Below are 24,547 nucleotides of genomic sequence, written 5' to 3'. Positions count from 1 at the left end.
AAATTTGGACTGATGGCTGTCCCGAAGAGGAACCATTTATTACGATTTTTCTTTTTACCTTTTACTTTTAATTTGTAACCTTTCTTTCAAGCACAGAGGCATATACTACTACTTGTATATTTACATACTATACATGCTTTCCCTGAGCAGCACCATCAGTCCCTTACTCACCTGCCACACTTGATATATTTGCTTGCTTACTGCAGGTCACATAATCATTGAAGAAGTTCACCATAACCAGACCTTTCTTATCTCTCTGTGGATTACGAAAATAGAGTTATGGAATTATTTATTTAACACTTGGGATTCTGTTATGGGAAAGCATGTTTTTATACAAAATACATAAGTTAATAGCACTCCTCTGGCAGAATCATGCACTGGGGCTAGATATTTTCGTTTTGCAGGTGCCCACAGTCATGTAACTTCAGTTCTGATAAAACTCAGTCACTCTTTACTGCTATGCTGTAAGTTGATGTCACTGTCTATGGTACCAAGATTTCCTTGGAAATTTTATAAAAAAAATTTTGATAGCAGGGCATTTCACAAACATTAATATTGCGGTTTCCTAGTTTTACCATATTTGCCCCCAAGGTTGTGGGGGTAAATATGGAAGTGGGGGATGCGGAAGGGGTGGGTAGACTGATGTGTTCACCAGACCCCTATGAACATTTTTTTGTGGTGGGTGGGCAACCTGTTTTTATGCCACTGTTTTTAACACTTGTGCTGTCATGTGGTATAACATGGCAAATTTCATTTTCGCAAGGCATAATAAATATGCCCCTAAATGTAGTTAGAGAATATGCACTATTTTACCGCTACTGTCAGTCTGGCACCAGACTAGTCATAAGATCACTGATTCTTTTAGGGATGCATCAAAGCCACAAAGCACTACAGATTTGTCTGAATCCAGAACCAGATCTGAACCCTAATTTGCAAAATGTTTAAAAAAAATTGCATCCTACAAAATGATCACTTTTAGTGCTCCAGTGTTCACAAGGCATATAATAATTAGGGTTTGCACTTGTTTTAGCTAGGCACCCAAGACTTCAAATCTGAATCCAAGATTCTGTGCATCCCTAAAAGAACTAGGAAAGAACTCCCCCATTTCCTTTTATCACCATTATACTGTATGGCTTATCAAGACTGTTTTCTTATGTACAGAATGGCTTAATTGATGCACTTAGAATACACAGCCATACCCATTTGCCTTTGAAATGAATGCAATACTCAAAAGCATTGTGCATCTGTATCTTAAGTCATTTTGTTTATATGTTTATTTTGAGGGAAAAGAATGAGATTTTACACTCACCACAAGTCTCAGAACATCATCGGGCACGTTTCGGTAATGGTTGCAAATGCTAAAAGCAGATGAATGGCTGAAGATGAGGGGTGCCTTGGAAAACTGAAGGGCATCCATCATTGTTTTCTTCGACACATGAGCCAAATCCAAAATCATCCCTAGGCGGTTCATTTCCCCGATGACACTCTGTTGGTATAAATAAGAGAATAACCAGCCAGTGGAGTGACTTCTAGATTTGTGAGGGTAGTGGCAGCAAGTTTAAACTGGTCTGCCATAGAAAGACAGGGTATTATTGTGGGCTACTAGGGTTTAGCATAAGGCTGAGAACTAGGGAAAAAGAGTGCACCTGCTATAAAGCAACTGTCTGTAATGCTGAAACATACTCTGTTAAAAAGCTACAGAAGATAGCATTTCTAGTTTTGTCATTAGCAGTCAGTAAGACTGTAATGCATATGGGACTATATATACATTACTTTTTTATGCAGAAATATCTGGGCTTTTGGCTCAAGGCAAGTGACTTACAAAGTGTCAGATGAACTGGTCATGGTGGCAACCGACCATGTAGTTGGTTTCCTGCTTTCTAAACTGCCACAGATGCCAGCTATAGCATTGATTTTGAATGTTTTACATAATGTAGGGACCCATACTGTTAATTTGCCCCTACTGTGAAAGGGAAGTATTGCCTATTGGCTTAGAGGTATTACACCAATTCCTGGTTCCTTAGTATATTAAAGAAGAGAGAACATGTGCTCAGTGTATTTATCCAAAGGTCCATCTGCCAGAAGGCCTGAGCTAAAGGTAGGTCTCATTATCTGAGGAATAGAGGTTGGGCACTAACATAATAATTCCAAAGAGAAGTATGGGTACAGAGAATGAGCCAACAATACCTTTCCTGCAAACTCTTCCAGCAAAGGCTCAATTGTGAAGGAGGGTTACACTGTAACATACTGTGCAGCAGCTGCAGTGAGGATGGAAATCATTTGAACCCCCTTCTACCTATAACATTACCATAAATAGTAGATACTGTCATGGGAAAACATGTTTTTTTCAAAATGCATCAGTTAATAGTACTGCTCCAGTAGAATTCTGCACTGAAATCCATTTCTCAAAAGAGCAAACTGTTTTTTTTTTATATTTAATTTTGAAATCTGACATGGGGCTAGACATATTGTCAGTTTCCCAGCTGCCCCCAGTCATGTGACTTGTGCTCTGATAAACTTCAGTTACTCTTTACTGCTGTACTGCAAGTTGGAGTGATACCACCCCCCCCCAGCAGCCTAACAAAAGAACAATGGGAAGGTAACCAGATAGCAGCTCCCTAACGCAAGATAACAGCTGCCTGGTAGATCTAAGAACAACACTCAAAAAATCCATGTCCCACTGAGACAGTATCCCTTTAATAGAAGGGAGATTCCCTAATTTATTCGTTCTTGATAAGCCACTGACAATGAATCAAACAAAATTACATCCAAGTCTGACATAGTGGGGGTTGCATCATTTCTGAGTGTAAGTCTGCTGCACCTATTGACACAGCCCAGAGAGGGAATCATGGGTCCTTGATTGGCAATAGGTGCACTTGTGGGCAATTCATCATATCAGCCAGTATGGACACAGTGGTGCTATATGAAAGGGAAGAGCTCAACTAGAGTTTGTAAAGGAACCTCACAATTTTGCCATTAAGGTGTTAAGGGAAAGGTGTTTTTGGGAAAGGCAAGGCTGTATCAGTATGTTCAATCAGAAACATGACATTAATTTTACCTTTCCAAACTCAGACAATCCATTACTCTTTGCTGGTTCTTCTCCATTATCAACAAGCCAGTTATCTACCCTAAGAGGCAATAAGACAGGAGATTTTTTTCACTCATCAATTTTCCCTGTACAGATCTCATAGCTTCAAATACATAATTTCCTATTATAAGACATGAAACCATAAGGGTAGAGCATGAAATGGAAATCTTTACAAAAATAACAAAGCAGCTCCCCTGGCTCCCCAGTGAGAGCCATTCACAAAGCTAATAATTTATTTCCAAAACAGTTACCTGTCTAGCAGAATGAAAAGAATCCATCTAGTAAAGGGGGAGTTAAAAAAAAACCCTGAACCTTAACTCATAATGAAGGGTATAATCTATTATTAAACCTAAATGAATACTTATTTTAACAGTGTTTAGGCTAGGGCCAGATGATTGCGGATTCTCTGCTGCCATGCTATGACGCATTTTGGTGCCAGAATCAGCCGCATTTGCATGCACCAGATCGTAGACACTGAATATAATATCCAAATGATATTTAATGATATTTAAGTGACTTGGAAATATGAGTACTATAATAAGGTACAGGTGTGGGTTCCGTTCCTGAAACCTGTTATCCATAAAGCTTCAAATTACAGGAAGGCTATCTCCCATAGACTCCTTTTTAATCAAATAATTCACATTTCTAAAAATGATTTTCTTTTTCTCTGTAATAATAAAACAGTGTCTTGTATTTGATCCCAACTAAGATATAAATCATTCTTATTAGAAGCAAAACACTCCTTTTGGGGGTTAACTAATGTATAAATGATTCTTAAGTAGACTTAAAATATGGTGATCCAGATTACGAAAAGACCCCTTATCTGGAGCAGTCTGGATAATAAGGTTCTATACTTGTATATAACATATATATAATGACATTGTCTTTGTAGGAAGAAACAGAGCAACATAGTCTTAATGGTTATTGCAGAATTAACAAACATGATGTCTGGGAATGCGGCTCTTACCATGGTGTGTTACAGCTGTGTGTAAGTGTCATATATCGTACTCCCAATTTATAATAAGTACGCAATGTGCCAATGCTGCTGTCTATGGAGTGTCCGCCCTCTACTCCAATCAGACAGGCTATTTTCTTTTCCTGGAAGGATTTATTTATATCTAAATAGGAAACATAAATTGACTATTCCTTCATAATGTACATTAACATTATCTATCTACATGCAGTTGTACATATTTGTATTTAATATATATATATATATATATATATATATATATATATATATATATATATATATATATATATATATATATATATATATATATATAATGTGTATATATATATATATATATATATATATATATATATATATATATATAATGTGTATATATATATATATATGTATATATATATATATATATATATATATATATACAGTTCCAAAGGTGCACACCATTTACAGGATAGAGTACCTGGGTGCCCGAGCCAGCAGGGTAAATGTATAGGTGAAGAATGGCGGCACCCACAGGATTTTCAGGCGAAATAAAGAAAAACTTTTTTATTTAACTTGACGTTTCGATCCCTCACAATGATCTTTCTCAAGAGTATACAAACATGCAACATCCTGTGAGTGCCGCCATTCTTCACCTTTATATATATGTATATATATATATATATATATTAATGCTAGTACAGGTAAGGCATTATTACTATTAGTTGGTTGGGTCTCTCCATTCCTGAGACGGCACTGTGGGGTAACTTCTAATATTCTCATATTATATTTTTTTTTATATAATGCACAAGTTTCAATTAAATATGTTACACATATTACATCATTAAGCTTTATTTATAAGGATATAATTTACAGGATATTCAGGGCTCTTGTGCGTTATAATGTGATATCTGCAGGAATTACTTTACTGCAACTATTTATTTGGACTGGGCACATAAGGGGGCTGCAGCATTAAGATATGACCATTGGGCTCCTATGTTATTTCTGTTCAGTCAGATTATTTCCTTCCATTCCATGTAGTTACTATATACCCCAGAATTATATTTAAATTTTGACCTTTGTCATACTTTACACAAGTGAAAAATTGGACCTATCCCTTACCAGCAACACTCTGAGCAAGCAAAAAGTAATTTGGATACACCTCGCACATTCGGTGAATGACATCAATCTGCTCCAGTGTCCTCTTCACTGCGTCCTTTGCTTGAGTGTCGCAGGGGACAAACGCTGCCCAGAACTGCACCACAAAAAAAATGACATCATACAAATAAACTTATTTAGTAATTAAGTAATTTGGAAATGTGAAGCCTGCTCTGACCTATAATCCCTCCTTCTTTTTTACAATTTACCTGTCCTCCGACCCTGCCCTCACGCAGTTTGGGTATGTTGGTGTGAGTCTCATTTAGGGTACTAAGGTTCACTTTAGTCAGCTGGTTATTGAACTTGTCCAGAAGCTGCCAGGGCAGATCATTGTGTCTGTGGAAAGGAAAACATAGAGAGAAAAGGAAACTACAGTTAAGTGAAAGGAACTGTGGCTTCATTCCTCATCTGCTGATACAGCATGCACTGGCCAACATGGTTATTTAACAGATAAATGTTTCAGACATACTGTATCTACATCTGGGCTTGTATGGTCATCTATGTTAAATAAATTATTAGTGGATAGCACACCTACTTACTGATACATTTAATCCAATAACATTAGGTAGTGGTGCCTCTGGACAACAAACCACATTTTTAGCAAAAATTTATGAGATTATCTTCCCAGACCCCATTCACCATTGCTGATATAAATATATGCAATATACCAAACGCTTATCTCCAAAGAAAACAGAGTTACACAGTATCTATCGAGGCAATAAATACATTAAAACCATATAATCTGTTGGCTTGATAGAGCAACCATATAAGGGCATCAATTAGATTCTCATAGACATACAGGTATGGGACCTGTTATCCAGAATGCTCGGGATCTGTGGATTTTTGGATAACGGATCTTTCCAAAATGTGGATCTTCATTCCTTAAGTCTACTAGACAATCATATAAATATTACATAGACGCAATAGGCTGGTTCTGCTTCCAATAGGGATTCATTATATCTTAGTTGGGATCAAGTACAAGCTACTGTTTTATTATTAAACAGAAAAAGGAAATCATTTAAAAAAATTGGATTATTTGGATAAAATGGAGCCTATGGGAGACATACCTGTATACAGTGTATACTTTTATCTCCTTGATTGGTGGTATTTTGGTGCATCTCCAAAAAGTTCCAAAAACAGGGATTGTGGGATCTCCCCAAAAAGAGAAAGGTTGCAGCGCACTGGTACTGGTTTGTCTCATGGAATATACAGTCTTGTAAACACAGAGTTCTTAGAAATATATTCTGCAACTTTAATATTCTATGTATTGAAACTGTGTCACCATCTCTCTGCAGCCAAAGTGACCTATACAGCTACAATCATCACGCTCAATATTGCCCCAAGGTAGTCATTTTCCAGTGCCATGTAGCTCCAGGTCCTTGTCCGATGCCAGCCATTGCCCGACTTTGAAACACAAAACTTTGTCAAGGCTGATAATATTTATTGCCTCCATAAATATTGTGTAACTCTCTTATCTTGGGGGGGGGGAATGTGTGATATGTTGCAAATATTTACATCCCTCATGGTGCATGAGGTCTGGGAAGACTTTTTAGTTAGTAGTAATGGTCAGAGTGCCATATATCTGATTCTTATATACTGTACTCTTGTTTTGATAAACGTCTGGATAACTCAAATCAGGGAAAAAGATTCAGCGCATTCATTGGATTAGATCTGCCTCATTTGAATTGGTGCTGTATAACTGTAGGATGAAATTTCACCAAGAAAACGGAGATTGTGGGTATCTGTTATCAGGCACTTTACAAATAACTTGTCTGTTATAAAAAGATTGGTTGATTTACTACTAAGATAGCAGTTACTGTAGGTGAATCAGGCCATAGTGACAGTGAAATTGGACTGAGTAACAACTAATTCAGTCTCTTTTTGAAATAATGTGACAAGGTGCAAAGTGCAAGAAATTAGATCAAAGTTTCATATTTTGCTTTTCGTTTCTCTGCCAACATTTGCTTTTCTTTTCTTCGTTTATATTCCAGACGATTATTTTCTCTCTTCTCTTCCATTTTCATTTTTACGCTCCACATTTTTTTACCTTCTCAATTTGCACAGTGTTCCTATGCCCCATTTTATTGTTTTAGCCGTCTTTACTCTTTTCTCTTATTCTCTAACAGCATGGGCAAATTTTTATTACTCATATTTTGATTCAGGCCTCTCCTATTCATATTCCAGTCTCCTGTTCAAATCAATGCAGGGTTGCTAGGGTAATTTGGACCCCCTCGGTGCTATGCTGGGTCTAACTATGGTTCTCCTGATAATCTGTCTCTTACAGAAAATGTGTTATAGCTCTACACTAGAATGTTGCTTAGGATTTAAAATCATTTCATCTAGAGGGAAGTAAATATGTATTATCAAAAATTTAAAAAAAAACCACTGATCCAATGCTTATTTTGATATGCAAAGAAATGCTAGCACTCACATGTATCAGAAGCACTGCATCTGGGTGCAGTCTGTATAACAACAAATGCCCATATATTCAAGGAAATCCCCAGTCACAGATTAATTCAATGCTAAACCAGATGAAATGCCTTTGTATTAAATTAATTGTTTTTGTGAGTGCATTTTTGTTAAAGCAGAAGAAAGGTTAAAACTAAGTAAGCCTTATCAGAAAGGTCTATATAAATATACCAGTAAACCCTCAAAGTAATGCTGCTCTGAGTCCTCTGTCAAAAGAAACACTGCATTTCTTTCCTTCTATTGTGTACACATGGGCTTCTGTATCAGACTTCCTGCCTTCAGTTTAAATGACCTTGCCCCGGGCGTGAGCATGCTCAGTTTGCTCCTCTACCCCCCCATCCTTCTCTGCTGTAATCTGAGCCCAGAGCTATAAGTGAGCAGGGAGAGACTCAAGCAGGAAGTGATGTCACACCAGAACAAACAGAGAACTTCTAGAGCTTTTTACTCAGGTATGGTAACACATTCTACAGAATAAATATAGCATTCTAGCTTGCACTATTGTAGCTAATCTATTGCCAATAAAATGCCTCCGTAGCTTTCCTTCTCCTTTAAGTTTTTATCTTTTTTTTATTAATTTAGGTGCTGGTATACTAACATAAGAACCAAAGTAAACACTCCAGTTTTCAATAAAAATGTTTATATATTCTGCAAACCAGTACTTTTTGTACAGTATTCACTCTGTTTATTATACATGCCAGCACTATTTGCACAGTTTGCACTCTAATATATAGCCACTTTTAAAAATTAGGGAAATACCCGGAATGTCAATTGCCCACAAGTCTAACATGCCCAATGGTAAGCTAAAGACCTGTAAAGCTTGCCAGCATTGCACTTTGGAGTGGTGGAATATATTCACTGATTAATTGGAACACTGAGGGGCACATTTACTAAGGGTCAACTGTCGAGGGTTAATTAACCCTCGATATTCGACCCTCTAAGTATAATCCTTCAACTATTGAAGTCGAAGGATTTACCCAAAATACTTTGATCAAACAATCGAAGGAAAAATCGTTCGATCGAACGATTAAATCCTTCAAATCGAACTATTCGAAGGATTTTAATCCATTGATCGAAGGATTTTCCTTCGATCAGAAAAAGCTTAGCAAACTTATGGGGAAGGTCCCCATAGGCTAACATTGTAGCTCAGTAGGTGTAAAGTGGCGAAGTAGGTAATCGAAGTTTCTTTTAAAGAGACAGTACTTCGACTATCGAATGGTCGAATAGTCGAACGATTTTTAGTTTGAATAGTTCAAATCGAAGTCGTAGTTGAAGGTCGAAGTACCCAAAAAAAACCTTCGAAATTCAAAGTTTTTTTACTTCAAATCCTTCACTCGAGCTTAGTTAATGTGCCCCTGAATGAGAGCCAGCCTGATAGACCAACATCAGGGCCCAACCTCACCAAAACTTCAACTGAATGTCCACTATGTAAATGAAATTGCATTAGGTAGGACTTCATCAGGTGTAAAAACCTGACTGTCCGGTTCAAAATTGGACAGGTGGCAACCCTATTACAAATACACATTTAGTGAATAAAGATTTAACTTATACATTTTGTTGTGGATTTTAAAAGTTTGTAAATGCAATGTTTTATGTTTTGTATTGTTTTACTAATACAGGGGAATACTTATGCTTTGTTTGTTTAATGGTATATCTATTTATATCTAAAACCTGGCATGCTTATTATCTTTAAAAAAAAACATATTGATAAAAAAACCCAAAAAACCAAAGATTTAAAAAAAAAATTGTACGAACAAGAACTCACTTTCACGTTTTTTACAGGGAAAGACCTAAATTCCCACAAACAAGTAATATTAAATCAACCCCAAGTGTCTGGGCTACATGGTGGAAAGAATACCTATAATTGAGCAGTTTGCCATTACCCATACTGGTATCCTATCCATACTGGATAGTGAGAGGTGTCACTACATAGACAGTCTACAGGGGTTTCTCATTGACACTGTCAGTAGCTAAAACCTGTCATTCTTGATTGTTACAACACAGTTGTATTGACATTATCATTATGAGAAACTTACATTGAATATTTAAACTTTTTACCTTAAATTGCAGCCGGTACATAGTGATTACTGCTTTTCGTTGGACATTGGACAAAGAAATACAATATACTATATTATGTTGTTCTTTCAGGCAATTAAAAAAAAGTTTACCTTGATCCCTTGCATGACACCTACCCATCAATTACAGGTACACTGTCCATAATACGCAGAGCTTCCTGCCTGTTGCTGTCTGCTGTCCTCAGCATGAAAAAGAGCAGAAGAAGAAATATTTGCATCATCCTCGCAATCAGTGAGACTCCAGTGACCTTCTTTATCTTAATTTTGGCTGTGGATACTTTTTCGTGAACTAGTAGGAGATGTTCCTGATGCCCCAGAGACCTTGTTAATTCTGGCACTGGATCCTTGAAGTACAATTCTATTTGTGCCCTATGATGAAGTTTTGTTAATCAATAACTTCAGTTTAGTTAGTCCTGTTTGTACCAACCTGTTAGTATACCTAAGGTATTCTTCAGACAAAATTCAAACCTTTAATACATACTAGGTTTGATAAACAAAATACAGGTGGGTACACACTGGATGTTGCATTTAGACAGCAGACAATGCAAGGGATCCTCTAAACAAAATGCATCAAACAATGGGGGAACAGTAGGGTTGCACCGAGGCACCTGAGCACCAGAATAAAACCTGGTGGGCCCCAACCCATCACGGGTCCCACCAACCCAGGGATTGGGAACGGAGGGGCCACCTTGATCATTTTGCCACGCCTGCAGGAGGGATGCTGTACAAAGTGGGGCAGGAGGTATGCATGAGTGTTTTTGAACAGTTTTTTCAGAAGGAGTATAAATAATTTCTACATTTTGTAAAAAACTGGTTACCTGGGTAAAACTATATACTATTTTTTTCAGTAAACCGCATAAGTGTGTGTATGCATATGATTACCCAAATATATGACTTGTTGAGACCCAAAATATATAATTTACATATGAATGTTCAAGACACTTGTACACTTGTATTGCAAACAATACTTGCAAACAAAACAATATGGGCTCATTTATAAACACCGGGCAAATTTGCACCTGGGCAGTAACCCATAGCAACCAATCAGTGAACTAACTTTTTTCAGCCAGCTGCAAGTTGAACACTGAAAGAAACAGGTTGATTGGTTGCCATGGGTTACTGCCCAGGTGTAAATTTGCCCAGGGTTTATAAATGACCCCCACTGAGGCTCATTTAACACTGGGCAAATTTGCACCTGGGCAGTAACCCACAGCAACCAATCAGAAGATTGCCTTCACTGTTCAACCAGCAGCTGATTGAAAAAAATCTCATCACTGATTGGTTACAATGGATTTCTGCCCAGGTGCAAATTTGCCCAGTGTCTATAAATGATCCCCACTTGTCTTGTCTTAATTTTACTTGTTGTAAATGCCTGGTAATTTACTTAATCACACATAATTATATCTTTTTGGAGACTACACATTCGGAAGAATTCAAAACAGGTTATTTTTTTCTACTCCAGACAATGAAAGTAAATTTTTTTCTAAAATGTGAGGCTTCTACTTTTTTTCAGAAAAATCAATACAGAAGTTGTTTTCTTCTAACAGGTACAAAGACAAAATATGTTGTTTAATTTTCTGGGCCTTCATGCAAAGTATAATGCTTCATTTTTTTTACCTACAATGCAGCACTTTCAACAGGCATTTCCAGGCCTGGATTTGTGGCTAGACCACAAAGGCCCGGGCCTAGGGCGGCCGAAAATTAGATGCGTGTGTGCGCCTGCGCACGAGGGGAGAGTGCCCGCCACAGAAATCCGACCCTGGGCATTTCGTATTGTGCAAAGCGGATTGCACTGGACTTAGTGTTATGGCTGTGAAATGGATGCCAATAAATGTCAATTATGGCATTTATGTGTGATTCAGTTGGTGCAAGTTGAGCACCTATAGTTGCAAAATGGAAAGGGTACCCTGGAAATAGTTCCGGCAAATGGTAGAGTTCTGCATTGGGTCAGGGACCCACGGAATACCCACAAAGTGGGTTTTGGGCAGAAATTTCAGATTCCTTTATCGCTTGGGTTGTCCGCGGCTGTCCCGCCTGGATAGCTGGTTAAGGAGCGGGACTTCACTCCTCACACTCTCTCCTGAGGTCAGCACTTAGTTTGTTCCCTTACCCATCTGATTAGCTCTGATGTGACATCACTTTCAGCTCACAGTGACTGCACATCCAGTTTTGTGGGCCCCCGGTCAAAAAATAAGCAAACTATTTGCAGGTCGTGCCAAGTAGCGGGTCTAGGTAAGGGAACATATTAGGTTGAGTTTGGGGGTCGGCTTGATGGTCAGCTTGTGCTGTTCCCATTCAAATCATTAGAGATTCCAAACTGATATTTTAGAATTAGCATTCTGCTTGAATGAGTTGGGTCATTATGCTGAGTTCCCTTAACTCACACAGAAAACAAACAAACTCTGTGCAAGAGTAGTGCATGATAATTACACATGTAATGCTTGCAGCCTCATATTTTATTGTGCACCAAGGCAGTAGCTCAACACAACCCTTGTACCGAATGGGTTTATTTACTATCATAAATGGGATTATATTTATGGCCAGTCTTTTTTTATATGCTATCATCTCTGCTGGTAATAACATAGGTTAATAGAAGACCCATGAAAGGGTAAAGGTTTGTTCTTTTTCCCTTCCAGGATTTGAGCAATTACAAGTTGACCTATTAGTTCAGTGCTTTGAAAGTGAAAAAGAATCCTTAGGGACAACATACCTACCTTTCTCTCTGTACTGGGCACCAGATCCTACCTGCACAAAATCGTGGGTTACTTGTGATTTTGTGGGGCACATGTGACCTCCTGTATCCCCGCCCCCCCTAAACAACTGTAGAGTCTGATTCGTCCCTTGTTAAACCACTGCTTTCATTGTACTTTATTTGCCTTTTACCTTTTGTATATTTATGGTTTGTTTTTTACTTTTGTATTCTTGTATATCCCACCCCTATTATGCCATTGGTTGATCATCCCATGGCTTGTTTGAACAATGCCCATTGACACAGTGTGAGTATATATTGTGTAAATATTGTGTAGTTAGCCTCTACTTTAGGCTTTATCAATGCTTTTATGCATTCTACTGGTGTTGAGTTATATTACTTTATCTAGGGATTTTGTGAGTGTTCTACTAACCCCTAACTATCATTAACTCCTACCATGAGCTAAACATAGAATCTAACCCTTATTCCCCCTCCTTTTATTAAGAGTTGCATCCTTTCATCAGGGTCCAGTCTTCTCCACTGATGGTTCCATAGTAGCTGATTCCCCCTCCTCTATAAGCGGAGTCCAAAGAGGTCTAAAAATGGCCCCTTGACATACCTGAGTATCTTTTGATGCAAATAAATTATTAAAGTTTGGGCAGAAAAAGCAGGAAATACATATATCATTGAATAAATATTGTAGTAACTAAGAAGGTTAACTTAAGGTTTTTATCTGAAACTATATAACCAACAAGCCTCATTTACAAATGCATTAGCACTCTTGGTGTAAGTCAATTGTGACTAGTGATGCAACGTTTGGACTTATGGACTTGCCACCATTATGAATGAAATGCCTTTCCACCATTAAATCACCCTAATTATAACTCGTATGATTTCATGAGATTAAGGTGGAATATCCCCTTTGTAGTGACCTCATCACATCACAATGGTATTTGCGGATATAAGTATCTGTTGTAAAAGAGCACACCTGTTAATACTTGACAAAGAGCCATCTCTTGAGAAATGTTGTGTGAATAAACTTTGCAGCACAAGGTCCGTTTGGGTCCATTTCATAAATGAGGCCTATGAACTCCAGTGTGAATTCAGTTCTGTTTTTGAATGCCTTTCAGTTTCCCCAAGCTGTTGTGACCCTTTAGAGTTCCTAATAAACCAATTGCCATACACACATACACTATTTAAAAATTAAAAAGCCCTGGCCAATATACTCTTATGTTATCACAAATTCATTGCTCTAACTGTAACACATTTACTCTTATGTTATCACAAATTCATTGCTCTAACTGTAACACATTTACTCTTATGTTATCACAAATTCATTGCTCTAACTGTAACACATTTATTATTCAGTTTATTCTAGAGGGTACGGGAGGCCTCCCTTTTCCCTATACCAAAAAACTAGTGATTTAAATAGTTATTGACCAATGTCTTTTGTTAATGTCGATTTGAAGATATTTTTCTGAATATTAACTGCTTTTCTGAACTGTGTATTATCAAAACCATTTAATGATAAGGAGGCAAGGGTGGCAGTCAGAATACTGATAACATTCAGAGGATCAGCAGTATTATACTTAAACAGAATCAAACAACATGTGTTAATTAATTGAGAAAAGGCTTTCAGTTCAGTGTAATGGCCTTTGGTGTATGTAGAAATTTGCAGGAAATATTGTCTGTAATCGGTGAGGCACCAGTACAGGGATGTGTTTCCCAATTCTTGCACTGACTCAATGCCACGCTGATTGCTGCTTTGGGTGCTACACAGGTCTGGACTGGGATTCAAAATAGGTCCTGGCATTTCAAGTACACAAAGGACCAAACAATCCCCCACCAGCCCACTAAATAGTGACTGTCTATGGCATTTTACAGCAGCCGGGACTGGTGCTACAAGTTAGATCGGCTCACAGAGGTCACACTGGGTTTCCTTCTATTCATTAATTTAATATTTTGCTATTGGAGTGTTGCAAGTTGTTTTCCTAACAGCAATAGTCCATTTCCCATAGTTCTTGACCTGGAACCTTGTACCTGGGTCTAGTTTACTTAGGGTGAGATTTGTTTTGAATCTTTGTTTGTTGAATCTTTAGATGCAACAAATTATTTGCACAATTCTTCTGTTCAGTATTAATTCAGTCCAACTTGCCCATATTTTCAGGTCTGGGGCACTTTTTCATGTGGGTGGCAGTCAGTGGCATAACTAGATGTTACAGGGCCCCACAGTAAATTAATTTTAGGGCCCCAATATCCAGAGGTTTCCTGTTTTACCAATATATGTTGAAATTGCTCTTTATTTGGGCATCATGGGGTCCCGATTCCTCCTTGGCTCCACTGCAGTCACAGGGTCTACTTCCTTTAAAGTTATGCCCCTGGTGGCAGTCTTTTATTATGGCTTTCTCTTCTTGATACAGACATGGGACCTGTTATCCATAATGCTCAGTACCTGGAGTTTTCCAGATAATGGATCTTTACTTAATTTTGGATCACACCGAAAATCTTCTAGAAAATCAATAAATAATCTCAATAGGCTGGTTTTGCTTCCAATCGAGGGTTAATTATATCTTAATTTGTACGATTTTACTATTACATAGAAAAATGAAAATCATCTTTAAGCATTTGGTTATTTGGATAAAATGTAGTCTATGGGAGACAGCCTTTCTGTAATTCATAGCTGTCTGGATAACGGATCCCATACCTGTATTTGGTTTGCTCATGTGCTCGTTTATATTTCTTGAACATTAGATGGAATTTATGTTACTATTCACAGGCACTCCAGACACTTTATAGCTACTTATTTATTTTGTTGCATACTGTACTGGATACATTATTAACTAATGAATTTGTCAAAGTCTCATGGCACTAGCTAATGAACTGCTTAAAAATAATCGAGCACTGGTTATTGAGCAATCTGTGAATTTGGATATATGATTCTTTTTTTACTGATTAATTTGCACTCTGTAATCTTTAATTTCAGAGTATGTTTTTTTGCAAATCCATTTAAGCGCTTTATTACATGTGAATGCATAGACTTCTATGTCGATAGGCATCTGTGTATGCATTTCTTCAATATATAATTTCCATCCTATTCCTTTCTAAATATGGAATTTAGCACTTTCAGTTTAGAGAGACTCAGTAAAATAATAGAGTTTTTACACAGGCTAATCCTACAGCATCCACAGCCTGTAAAGAATTGCTTCAAAAATCAGTGAAAGAATTACATATCTGGTGGGAAATTTCAAGTTTTGAGAAATATATGTGCAAATGATTTCTAGGGGATTACTAACTAAAAAATATCCAAGTGCACCTAAGGATAATGAACTTCTCATTGGAATCAAGTACTTTCCAACTGCTGAATCCAACTTGTGGAGGTAATATTTGAAAAAAAAACAGTCAATTTTCCAACAGCTAAAGAAATTAAGACTATACATAGCTTTTGATGAGTCTTAAAAAAATTGGGTTAATGGAAAACTGAGATTGTGGGTAAAAGCACACTGATTTTTTTCTATTATAAAAGAGATTATGAGGAGAATAGGACCAGGTCAAGTTATACTGGTAATTAAAGTACAGTGCCACCGTAACACCTAGACTATTTTGAAAAAAAAAATAAATAAATAACCAAACATCAGTTTTCCAATGGGAAATTTGATCAAATTGGCAGTGATAAAGATAAGGATGATAAAGATAAGTCAAGATGTACTTACCAAAACAGGCAAAGATTGGATAAATCTGGAGAGGAAGAGGGAGGAGTCGGAGAAGACAAAAGCATAGTTTGTTGGAGAAGAGGAAATGATACTGAAATTCTCTCTTAGTAATGTTAATAATCTAGAACTCTCTATTCTGAAAAAGGCTTTGTCCTTCTCCCCCACAGCTAAGTTTGATTTATTCCAAGCCATTACAGACTTAAAAATTGTGTTAGATTGTTGTAAGCATTATTTTTATAACTCTCAAATCCACTTATTACCCATGTGCCTCTTCACAAATAATCTATTGTCATCATTGCAGAAGCCAACAGAAAGCTCACTTATGACAATACATATGAAATTCTTTCCAGAATTTTGCATGCTGACCATCTAATAACATATATTTCACATTACTTACCTAAGATACACAAGGACACCAGACCCCTTTGGGTCAATAATGGCAGGGATAAGTGTTCCAGGTCCAGGATAACCTTTATCTGAATTTGAGAACTTTCATTTACAGCCTTAGGTTTCTTCTCTCCCTAGCTTTATAAAAGAAAGTGGGCATATTCTCATATTATGATATTTATTGCAGGAGGGATATCTAGCTGGGCCATTGTTGATGTTTCATCTCTATATTTATGTATGCTGATCTCCCTATATATATTTCTTTGTAAATATATATACTCGTTTTGATAGTACATTCAGTACTTCTTAATTCTATTGAAATTTTTTAACTCACAATTTTTCCATTTTGATAAAAACTACTATTGTAGTTTACAGAAGTACAGAAGTGTGGCACGGAAATGGGTTCTAAATTTGCCCCTCCCCTTCTGAAATCTGAAACCTAATGTGCACATTACAGACATGCAAACTCACCAATGTTTTTTGGGAATCATGTTGATTTAACAACCCCTCCTCTGGAATATGGTTGGGTGAAATGGGGATGTAACTGGGGGCAGTGGCCAAAACACAACAGGAGCAGGATGTAAAATAGTTTATGTCCACCTGAAAAAAACAGGGGGTGTACCCATTACCCACTTAAAGCTTTTTTGTAGCTTTTGTTGCTGGATTTTTCCCTGTCCTATGATTGTTATTAATGGTTTATCTTGATCATATTGATGTAGATATTGTTGTTTATGGCAGTAATTGTATCAGTGAGTTTGTCTCTCTGGAGAAATTTAATAATTTAATTTGATGACTGTGTATCTTTATTTGCCAGCCTCCCCTATAATTTACAGGTGTTAACTAATATTAAAATAATCAGTGGCAAATAACACTATATTATTTGCATGGCCCTGGAACAGCCACACAGAGGCATGTCAGCATTACTGACCAGTGCAGTGTAACTACCCCACACAGTCCAATGCCTCTTCAGCAAGTAATTACTAAAACACATTTAATGGATGAAAAGACCACACAGCCTTTTTTTTGTACCAAAATTATAATATATGTGTAGGGAAGTGTTACTTAACCTTTTCCCTAAATGCTTAAAGGAAAACTATACCCCTGAATAATGTAGGTCTCTATAAAAATATATTGAATAGAACAGCTCATTTGTAAAAGTCTGCTTCATGTAAATAAACCATTTTCATTATAATATACTTTTTTAGTAGTATGTGCCATTGATTAATCATCAATAGAAAATTGCCATTTTAAAAAATAAGTGGGATCCTAGGAATCACGGTGCACACAAACTGTGACTTTAACTCTGGAGCAACTGAAAACATGGCTGCTTGTTCTGCATTGAGACAGTTATCAGCTCCAGCTTGGCCAATCAGCTAGAGGGATTTGCTTCTAACCTTGTGACTTTTTTGCAGGAGGTTTTTGATCCAAAAGGAAAGTGAGGCAGATTTGTTTTCCAGGAAGAAAAGTAGAAAAGCATGGTCTCTGCACAAAACTACTGAAAGCCAGCCTGGGATTCCTCCTTCTCTCTTGGGAGATATGTTTGATCTGTTTGAGTAGGGAGCAGGGGGTTCAGCTGTAGAACTGTAACCGTAAGGGAAACCCCATAGTCAGAGTGCAGGAAGTTAGTTAACCATTCAGCCACATTGGACTAGCGCAGCAGAACTGATCTATTGCTAGGATAGTAATCATTTTAGGGGACTTGACACTGATTAAATAAAAGGTTTTTTGGCAGAGAGCCCAGAATATGCAGCACCAGGTCTCTTGGGGGAACTGAGACAAACAGCTTAAAGGGCAATTTCACCTTCATTAGCAAAACTGTAATAACACATAAAATATGGTCCTAAAAAGCCCCAGAAATGTGTTCAAACTTTCTATTATCTGACAAATTTTGTAAAATGGATGCTGTATTTAGGGGGTGTTGTTACAAAATGGGTCTGGTCAAAAATCTTTTTGTCCCTCTTTACCTTTTTCAAATGGTGGGAGGTATGAGGATTTATTGTTCTTTCACTACTGCTGGGAGTTGGTGAGACTTTTTACTTTACACACCCTGGGGTGCTTCAGTCCGGTGTTGCAACACATAACTACTACAACTACTAATTCCTTGCAGACTACAGTGTGCACACTCAGTGTTCTTAAAGGGACCTTGGACAATTCCCAGAAAAGGGGGACCCTTGTTATATTGCCCAACATTAGAAGTGTTGAAGTTGAAACTTATTTCACTGTTCTTATTGCACTATAATATATTACATTTACTGCATATTGTGTGGTTTATTGTCTATTACTTTGGGTATAGTAATCACTGCTGCTGCAATTTCCAGGGAGTTGTAAAACCCCAGTACCTGGCTTTAGCCCTGGGTGGAGGCACTTCAATTATCCAAACCCCGCAAATATTTCCCTTATGGAACTTCAACAAGCCAATCTCTACCATCCCCAGTATAAAAGCCCCTATTCTTGGTCAGTTACTCTAATCCCAAGAGGAAATGTGGTGGTGCCTGCTTCCTAACCAAATCATGCCCTGCTTCCTTACAGAGGCAAAGGGTCATTGGGTTTCAGTATGCAATGTTTATACATAATAAAAGACTGTAAAACCTGCTTATGTCTCTCCAGCAGTTTGAAAACTGCAACTGTCAGCACCTTCAGATAAACTGTATTATGGGGTAGACTGACAGCTGTATATAGTGCTATAGAGAAAAAGCAAATGCAGTCAATTTAGGGCTAGAAAACTGTCAGATGACAATCCTTAGTGTCTTGTAAAGTAATAAACATGTTACTCATAAGGCTCTGATTATTATATTAGTAGAATATGTTAAATAGTATAATATTAACAAGGCATTATCATAAGGAAGTTTAAGATGAGTTCTCAAAATGGTGATTTCTTATCTCTGTTGGTTCATAAATGCTTTTGAAATGGATGTTAATACCAGTAGTGGCCTAGCAATACTGGCATACTATATGCTCTTATAAAGGAAAAACAGGGACAAAAAAACCAGGAGAATTTGTCATTGCAAATACCATTGAAACTGCATGGTATGCTACTGGTCATATTTTGAATATTTAAAGTTTTGCCCAGCCTTTGTCAGATTACAATAAAATAAAATGCTGATATCTGCAAAATGTAAGAACAAATAGGTTCAATTATGTTTTGTACGGGTATGGAATCTATTATCTGAAAACCCATTATCTGAAAACCCGTTATCTAGAAAGCTCCAAATTATGGAAATACCATATCCCGTAGGCTCCATTTTATCCAAATAATCCACATTTTTAAAAACGATTTCCTTTTTCTCTGTAATGTTAAAATAGTACCTTGTACTTAATCCAAACTAAGATATAATGTATCCTAATAATTGTGTTCCCCTGGTGGGGAGGGCCCTGCTAACTGCTAGCAGTATAGGGTACCATGATTAATTATGGTCAGGGCCGGAACTAGGGGTAGGCAGAAGAGGCACGTGCTTAGGGCGCAATGAAGTGGGGGCGCCAAGCACGTACCTCTTCCTTCTGCCTACCCCTGGTCCGGAGACTTTCTCTTCCATCGGCACTGGTTCCCCCTCAACAAATTTAAATATTGACCGCAGATGCGCATTTCGGGAAGCGTGCAAATGTGCACTCCAGGATGTGTATCCTCCGTGACGCGCACACTCTCGGACGCATGCACACTTGGTGACGTGCGCAATCCCGGACACATGCGTGCATGCGCACTCAGGAGCTGTGCCGGCAAAAGGGCGAATCGGCCAGCTGGGTTGCCTTGGGCGCCCAGGTGGCTTGGCCTGGGCCTGCTAATGGTGGCTTGGCTACAGGAGCCCAAATATGCAGACCTGATCCTTATGCAGCACTTAAAAAGTCAGGTTGCTGCATGCTATTGTTAAATCAAATCTGTCACCCCCCCCCCATGATATTGAGTTGCCTAATCCCACTTCACGTTAAAAATCTGATAATGACCCAATTCAATTTTGATAAATGTAAAGTCATGCACCTGTATACATAGCCAAGCCACTTACACCCTTAATGGGACTGCACTAGGCAAATCCATAATGGAAAATGACCTTGGAGTCCTTGTAGATGATAAACTTGGCTGTAGCAAGCAATGCCAGTCAGCAGCATCAAGGGCAAATAAGGTCTTGAGCTGTATTAAAAGGGGCATTGATCCACGGCAGGAAGCGGTCATTCTTCAACTTTATAGAGCACTGGTAAGGCCCCATCAAAAATATGCCATACAGTTTTGGTCTCCATCACTCAAACAGGACATTATTGTATTAGAGAGAGTACAGAGGAGGGCAACTAAGCTGGTAAAAGGTATGGAAGAGAAGAGGCGCTTAAGGGGTGATATGATAACTATGTATAAATATGTAATGCTAATCTGGGCTATCCAGACCACAGATAGTTAAGTGTCCAGCTAAATGGTAATGAGCATGGGTTACATTGGACACACATCAGGATCAGGGCCTTCGCTAAGTGGAAGCTATTCCTTTAAGGTGTAATGCGACTACAACACACAGGCTATTGTATATAAAAATAGATTGATTGGACGCTAGGAGGTTCTTGATGCAACAAAGTGGATGGTTTATTTGTACAAAGCAAAAATGCAAGTGACCAAGGGTTTACTCACGCAGGAGATGATTCATTTGTAGCATATCACAGTTGAGGGAGGATAGCAGAGGATGATACAGCACAATGAAGACTGTCACTCCCATAAGGCATAGTAGTCAAGTGTACATCAATTCCCGGAAGACAGATATACCTCTGTGGGATCAGGATCACCAGTGGAGTAGTTAGGGAGATGAAGTCTAAAGCCTAACACCTTATCCTGCACTAAAGGCAACCAAAGAAGCCTTTGGGAAGCTACTCCCTGCTACTATACTTGATGGAGCACACAGCTGCTCATGCTATATAAAGCTGACTATCTCACTCTCCTAGAGAGTCTATTAAAGATCTTCCCTATGGTAGCTAACCTCGTTCACAGGGTTTCCTGGTCCCTGACTTGTATTGTAATCCGACCTTAGGGCCAAATGTTAGGGTTACCCCGATATAGCACTGCCGTTGGTGGGCAAATCGCTGAAAGATCTGCTTGTTTGGCCGATGACTGTGCGGTATGGAAAGAGGGGATAGTAAAAAGTTGGGTCACTAAAGAAATGTCTGTCACTAAAATGGGGCATGCAAGGCTATATAGTGAAAGAGAGACATTGGTAATACCTTGGTGGATACTGGGCATGACCATATATTCTGCTCTGTGGGGTTATTTGATCAAAAAAAGCCAACTGAACTGCTGCATCCAAACCCTGCTCCCCCCCCCCCGCCGCAAAAAAAAAAAGTGTGCTCACCAGTTGGCAAATTCACAAACTACACCTGCTTAACAAGAGTTCCATCCTAACCGTTTGAGTGCAGTACTGCTGGGCCAACTTGCTGTCTGGGGCCCAAATCTGATTCTGCCAGCAGCCAGAGGCTAAAGCCTGGGATGAACTGAAATGGTCATACGCAGTGCCGGAAAATTAGTAGAGGGGGAGTTAGAAAGTAGCTTCCTTTTGAGCAGGAAACAGGGGCCAGAACCCACTGGGAATTTTCCTGGTGTCCTGGCAGGCCAGTCCGACCCTGAAGCCAATTATTACTATGTCTATGTAGCTCTGTGTGTCTTTACCCTTAGGGTGGTGGCACACGTGGAAATTTAGTTGCCTGAGTCAGTGCATAGTAAGCGCAGCGGAGCTTGTAGGTGCTATCTTCCAGGTCACCAGTCTTCATCAGTAAGAGAGTGCCGTATTGGCACATGCACAGTTGGAACAGTCTTCCAGATCATACTGACTGCGCATGTACCAAAAGTGCCAGAAATTGCCGAAGCGGACCTGAATTGCCAAAGGACCTGAAGTAATCCAAATATCACCCACAAGCTCAGCCTCGTTTACTGTGCACTGATAGATGAGAAATATTTTAGTGACATTTTCAAAGCTATTAAAGTATGCAGAGGGGAGAAGGACTATCCAGGCCTGGGCCAAGCCAGCCGGGCGCCCAAGGCAACCTGCACGGCTGCTTCACCCCCTTGCTGGTACAGCCTCGACTGCCATGCGCACGCATCCGGAACTGCGCATGCATCCGGAACTGTACATTTGCAGGATATTAAGAGCCGGGCCACACTGAGTTGACGTCAACGCATAATGCGCAAGTTGACGCCGGCACGCATGCGCAGAAGGGCCAATTGCCGTGTGCGCAGAAGTGCAAAAAGACGAGTAGTGAGGGGACCGGACATGGGGTAGGCTACAGAGCAGGTATGTGCCTGGCGCCCCCCCAGCTTTGCGCCCTAGGCATGTGCCTACTCTGCCTACCCCTAGTTCCGGCCCTGGGGCTATCTAAATTAGTAGGTAGGGGCTTTTCTTAATTGGGGGTTCAGTTCCCCTATAATCATCACTTTGGTTTTCTGAAGTCTGCCGAAGTTGCCTCATAAGGAAACTTCAGGCGACTTCGGATAACCAAAGTGACATGTATGGCATCCTGCTGGCGATTCACATTCTTGCCGGTGGGAAGGCACTTTGGGAAGATTAATTGCCCATAGTAGTGAAGATTTATCGCAAGCGACTATATCACCTTGTGTGCCACCACCCTTAGTGCCTGGACACACATGTGGATCTTCACCACAGTTTTTAAAAAAGCTGACCGCCACGTAAATACACTAGCAGCATGTGCCATTGTCTAAGCTTGAAACCACTAGCATATTTACGCGGCGGTTGGCTTTTTTTTTAAAAGCCGCACCGCTGACCGAAAATGCTGCTGTAAACATCAGCATATGTGTCCATGCCCTTAGAGTTGAAAAACCTGTCTGCCTGAGAGGATTAACAACAAGGGACTGTATATGCTACAAAACAATTACTATTGGGCGTGTTCATATAAGAGATTGCTTTCATAAAGACTATTCTGGAAATAAATGCCGATAACAAAACCTAATTTAAATTGTTATTACAATTACGTGATAGTTACCATAGAGATCAGGTAAACAGATTGTGTGCACATGCTCATTAAGATTAGAATGAAGTAAACCTGAATCTGATTGTTACTTCAAGACTCACAACAGAATATGATTTCAGATTTGTCACTTTATACAAATACAGTATGGTTTTAAGCAGTTTTCTAATTTTACTGTTATATAATCTGGCCATCTTTTTTTTATGTCCAAGCATATAGGGCATTTGGAATCTGGTGGCACAACTTCTTCTGTTAAATTCTCATGCATTGCTTCTAATCTTGAACACAATAGCATTAATATGTGTGTGTACATGCCTATATTATGTATAAACATACTCATCATTACTGTTTCAGCAGCGGGTAAGTTTAAAGTTATTCATGTTTGTAATTTTAATGAAGGAAAAAAGCTACAGGCTACAGTCATACTGTGTTTTCTCTTCCAGTGGAAAAAAACACCAATTTGGGACCCTACTTTCAGCATTCAAAAACCAAGTCGGCCACAGCCCTCATGGGCCCTGCCATTCCAGGCCCACTTCCTGGTGAAAACTGGATGCTACCCCTGAGTTCCCCCGATAGCAGCTGCAAAGGAAGGAAGCAAAAGGTAGTGCAACGGAGTGGGGGGGGGGCAGTTTGCAGCTAAGGGTACAGCCTTTGGTAGAGCTCAAAACTGGGGTGGGCCCCCCTGAATTGGCAGCCCTGGTGGACCCCAAACACCCCAGTCCAGCCCTGTACCCATACATGCCCTGGCAATCTTGGGGAGTGCCAATGATCCTAGCTAGCTTGCTGTAATTAATTATGTGCAAATATATGTGTTACCAGTACCTTAATACCTTAATATGTGTAAGGACGCATAGGGTTATTATGCCCATATTGCTTTAAATCCCAACACTTCCTGATCTCCCTTGTTGCTGGACAGATGCCCATGTATCTAGTTGCAATTTACATATCCCAGTTATTGGCCAAGAGGCTTTATGACAACTTCCTGTCACACTTTGGTATAATGAGTGAGAAGGGGTGGATCTTTGGCTCCAGCTGGATGTTTCCTCTAAACCTGGGTACACCAAGGCCCAGTTAGGGATG

The 24,547-nt window shown here is 39.0% G+C and overlaps 1 protein-coding gene across 2 annotated transcripts in view; it reads right to left on the bottom strand.

Annotated features, from left to right (window-relative positions):
- Positions 1-24,547, bottom strand: part of LOC108704827 (dipeptidase 1-like) — an 80,367-nt gene that overhangs the window by 1,914 nt on the left and 53,906 nt on the right. Inside the window, exons 1-7 of one of the 2 annotated variants that reach the window (XM_018241510.2) lie at positions 9,854-10,204; positions 5,405-5,531; positions 5,160-5,292; positions 4,056-4,206; positions 3,059-3,128; positions 1,310-1,486; positions 172-256 (exon numbers count right to left, since the gene is read on the bottom strand). In XM_018241510.2, the coding sequence (XP_018096999.2) occupies positions 172-256; positions 1,310-1,486; positions 3,059-3,128; positions 4,056-4,206; positions 5,160-5,292; positions 5,405-5,531; positions 9,854-9,957 (847 nt within the window). In that variant the 5' untranslated portion in view covers positions 9,958-10,204. Of the gene's footprint in view, positions 1-171; positions 257-1,309; positions 1,487-3,058; positions 3,129-4,055; positions 4,207-5,159; positions 5,293-5,404; positions 5,532-9,853; positions 10,205-24,547 lie in introns of those variants that run through there. The other variant, XM_041590171.1, reaches the window with a different exon arrangement.

This window comes from Xenopus laevis, chromosome 4L (assembly GCF_017654675.1).
Source record: "Xenopus laevis strain J_2021 chromosome 4L, Xenopus_laevis_v10.1, whole genome shotgun sequence".
Classification (NCBI taxonomy): domain Eukaryota; kingdom Metazoa; phylum Chordata; class Amphibia; order Anura; family Pipidae; genus Xenopus; species Xenopus laevis.
The sequence above is the reverse complement of the archived record's forward strand: the minus strand, read 5'-3'. Positions and strand labels throughout refer to the sequence as shown.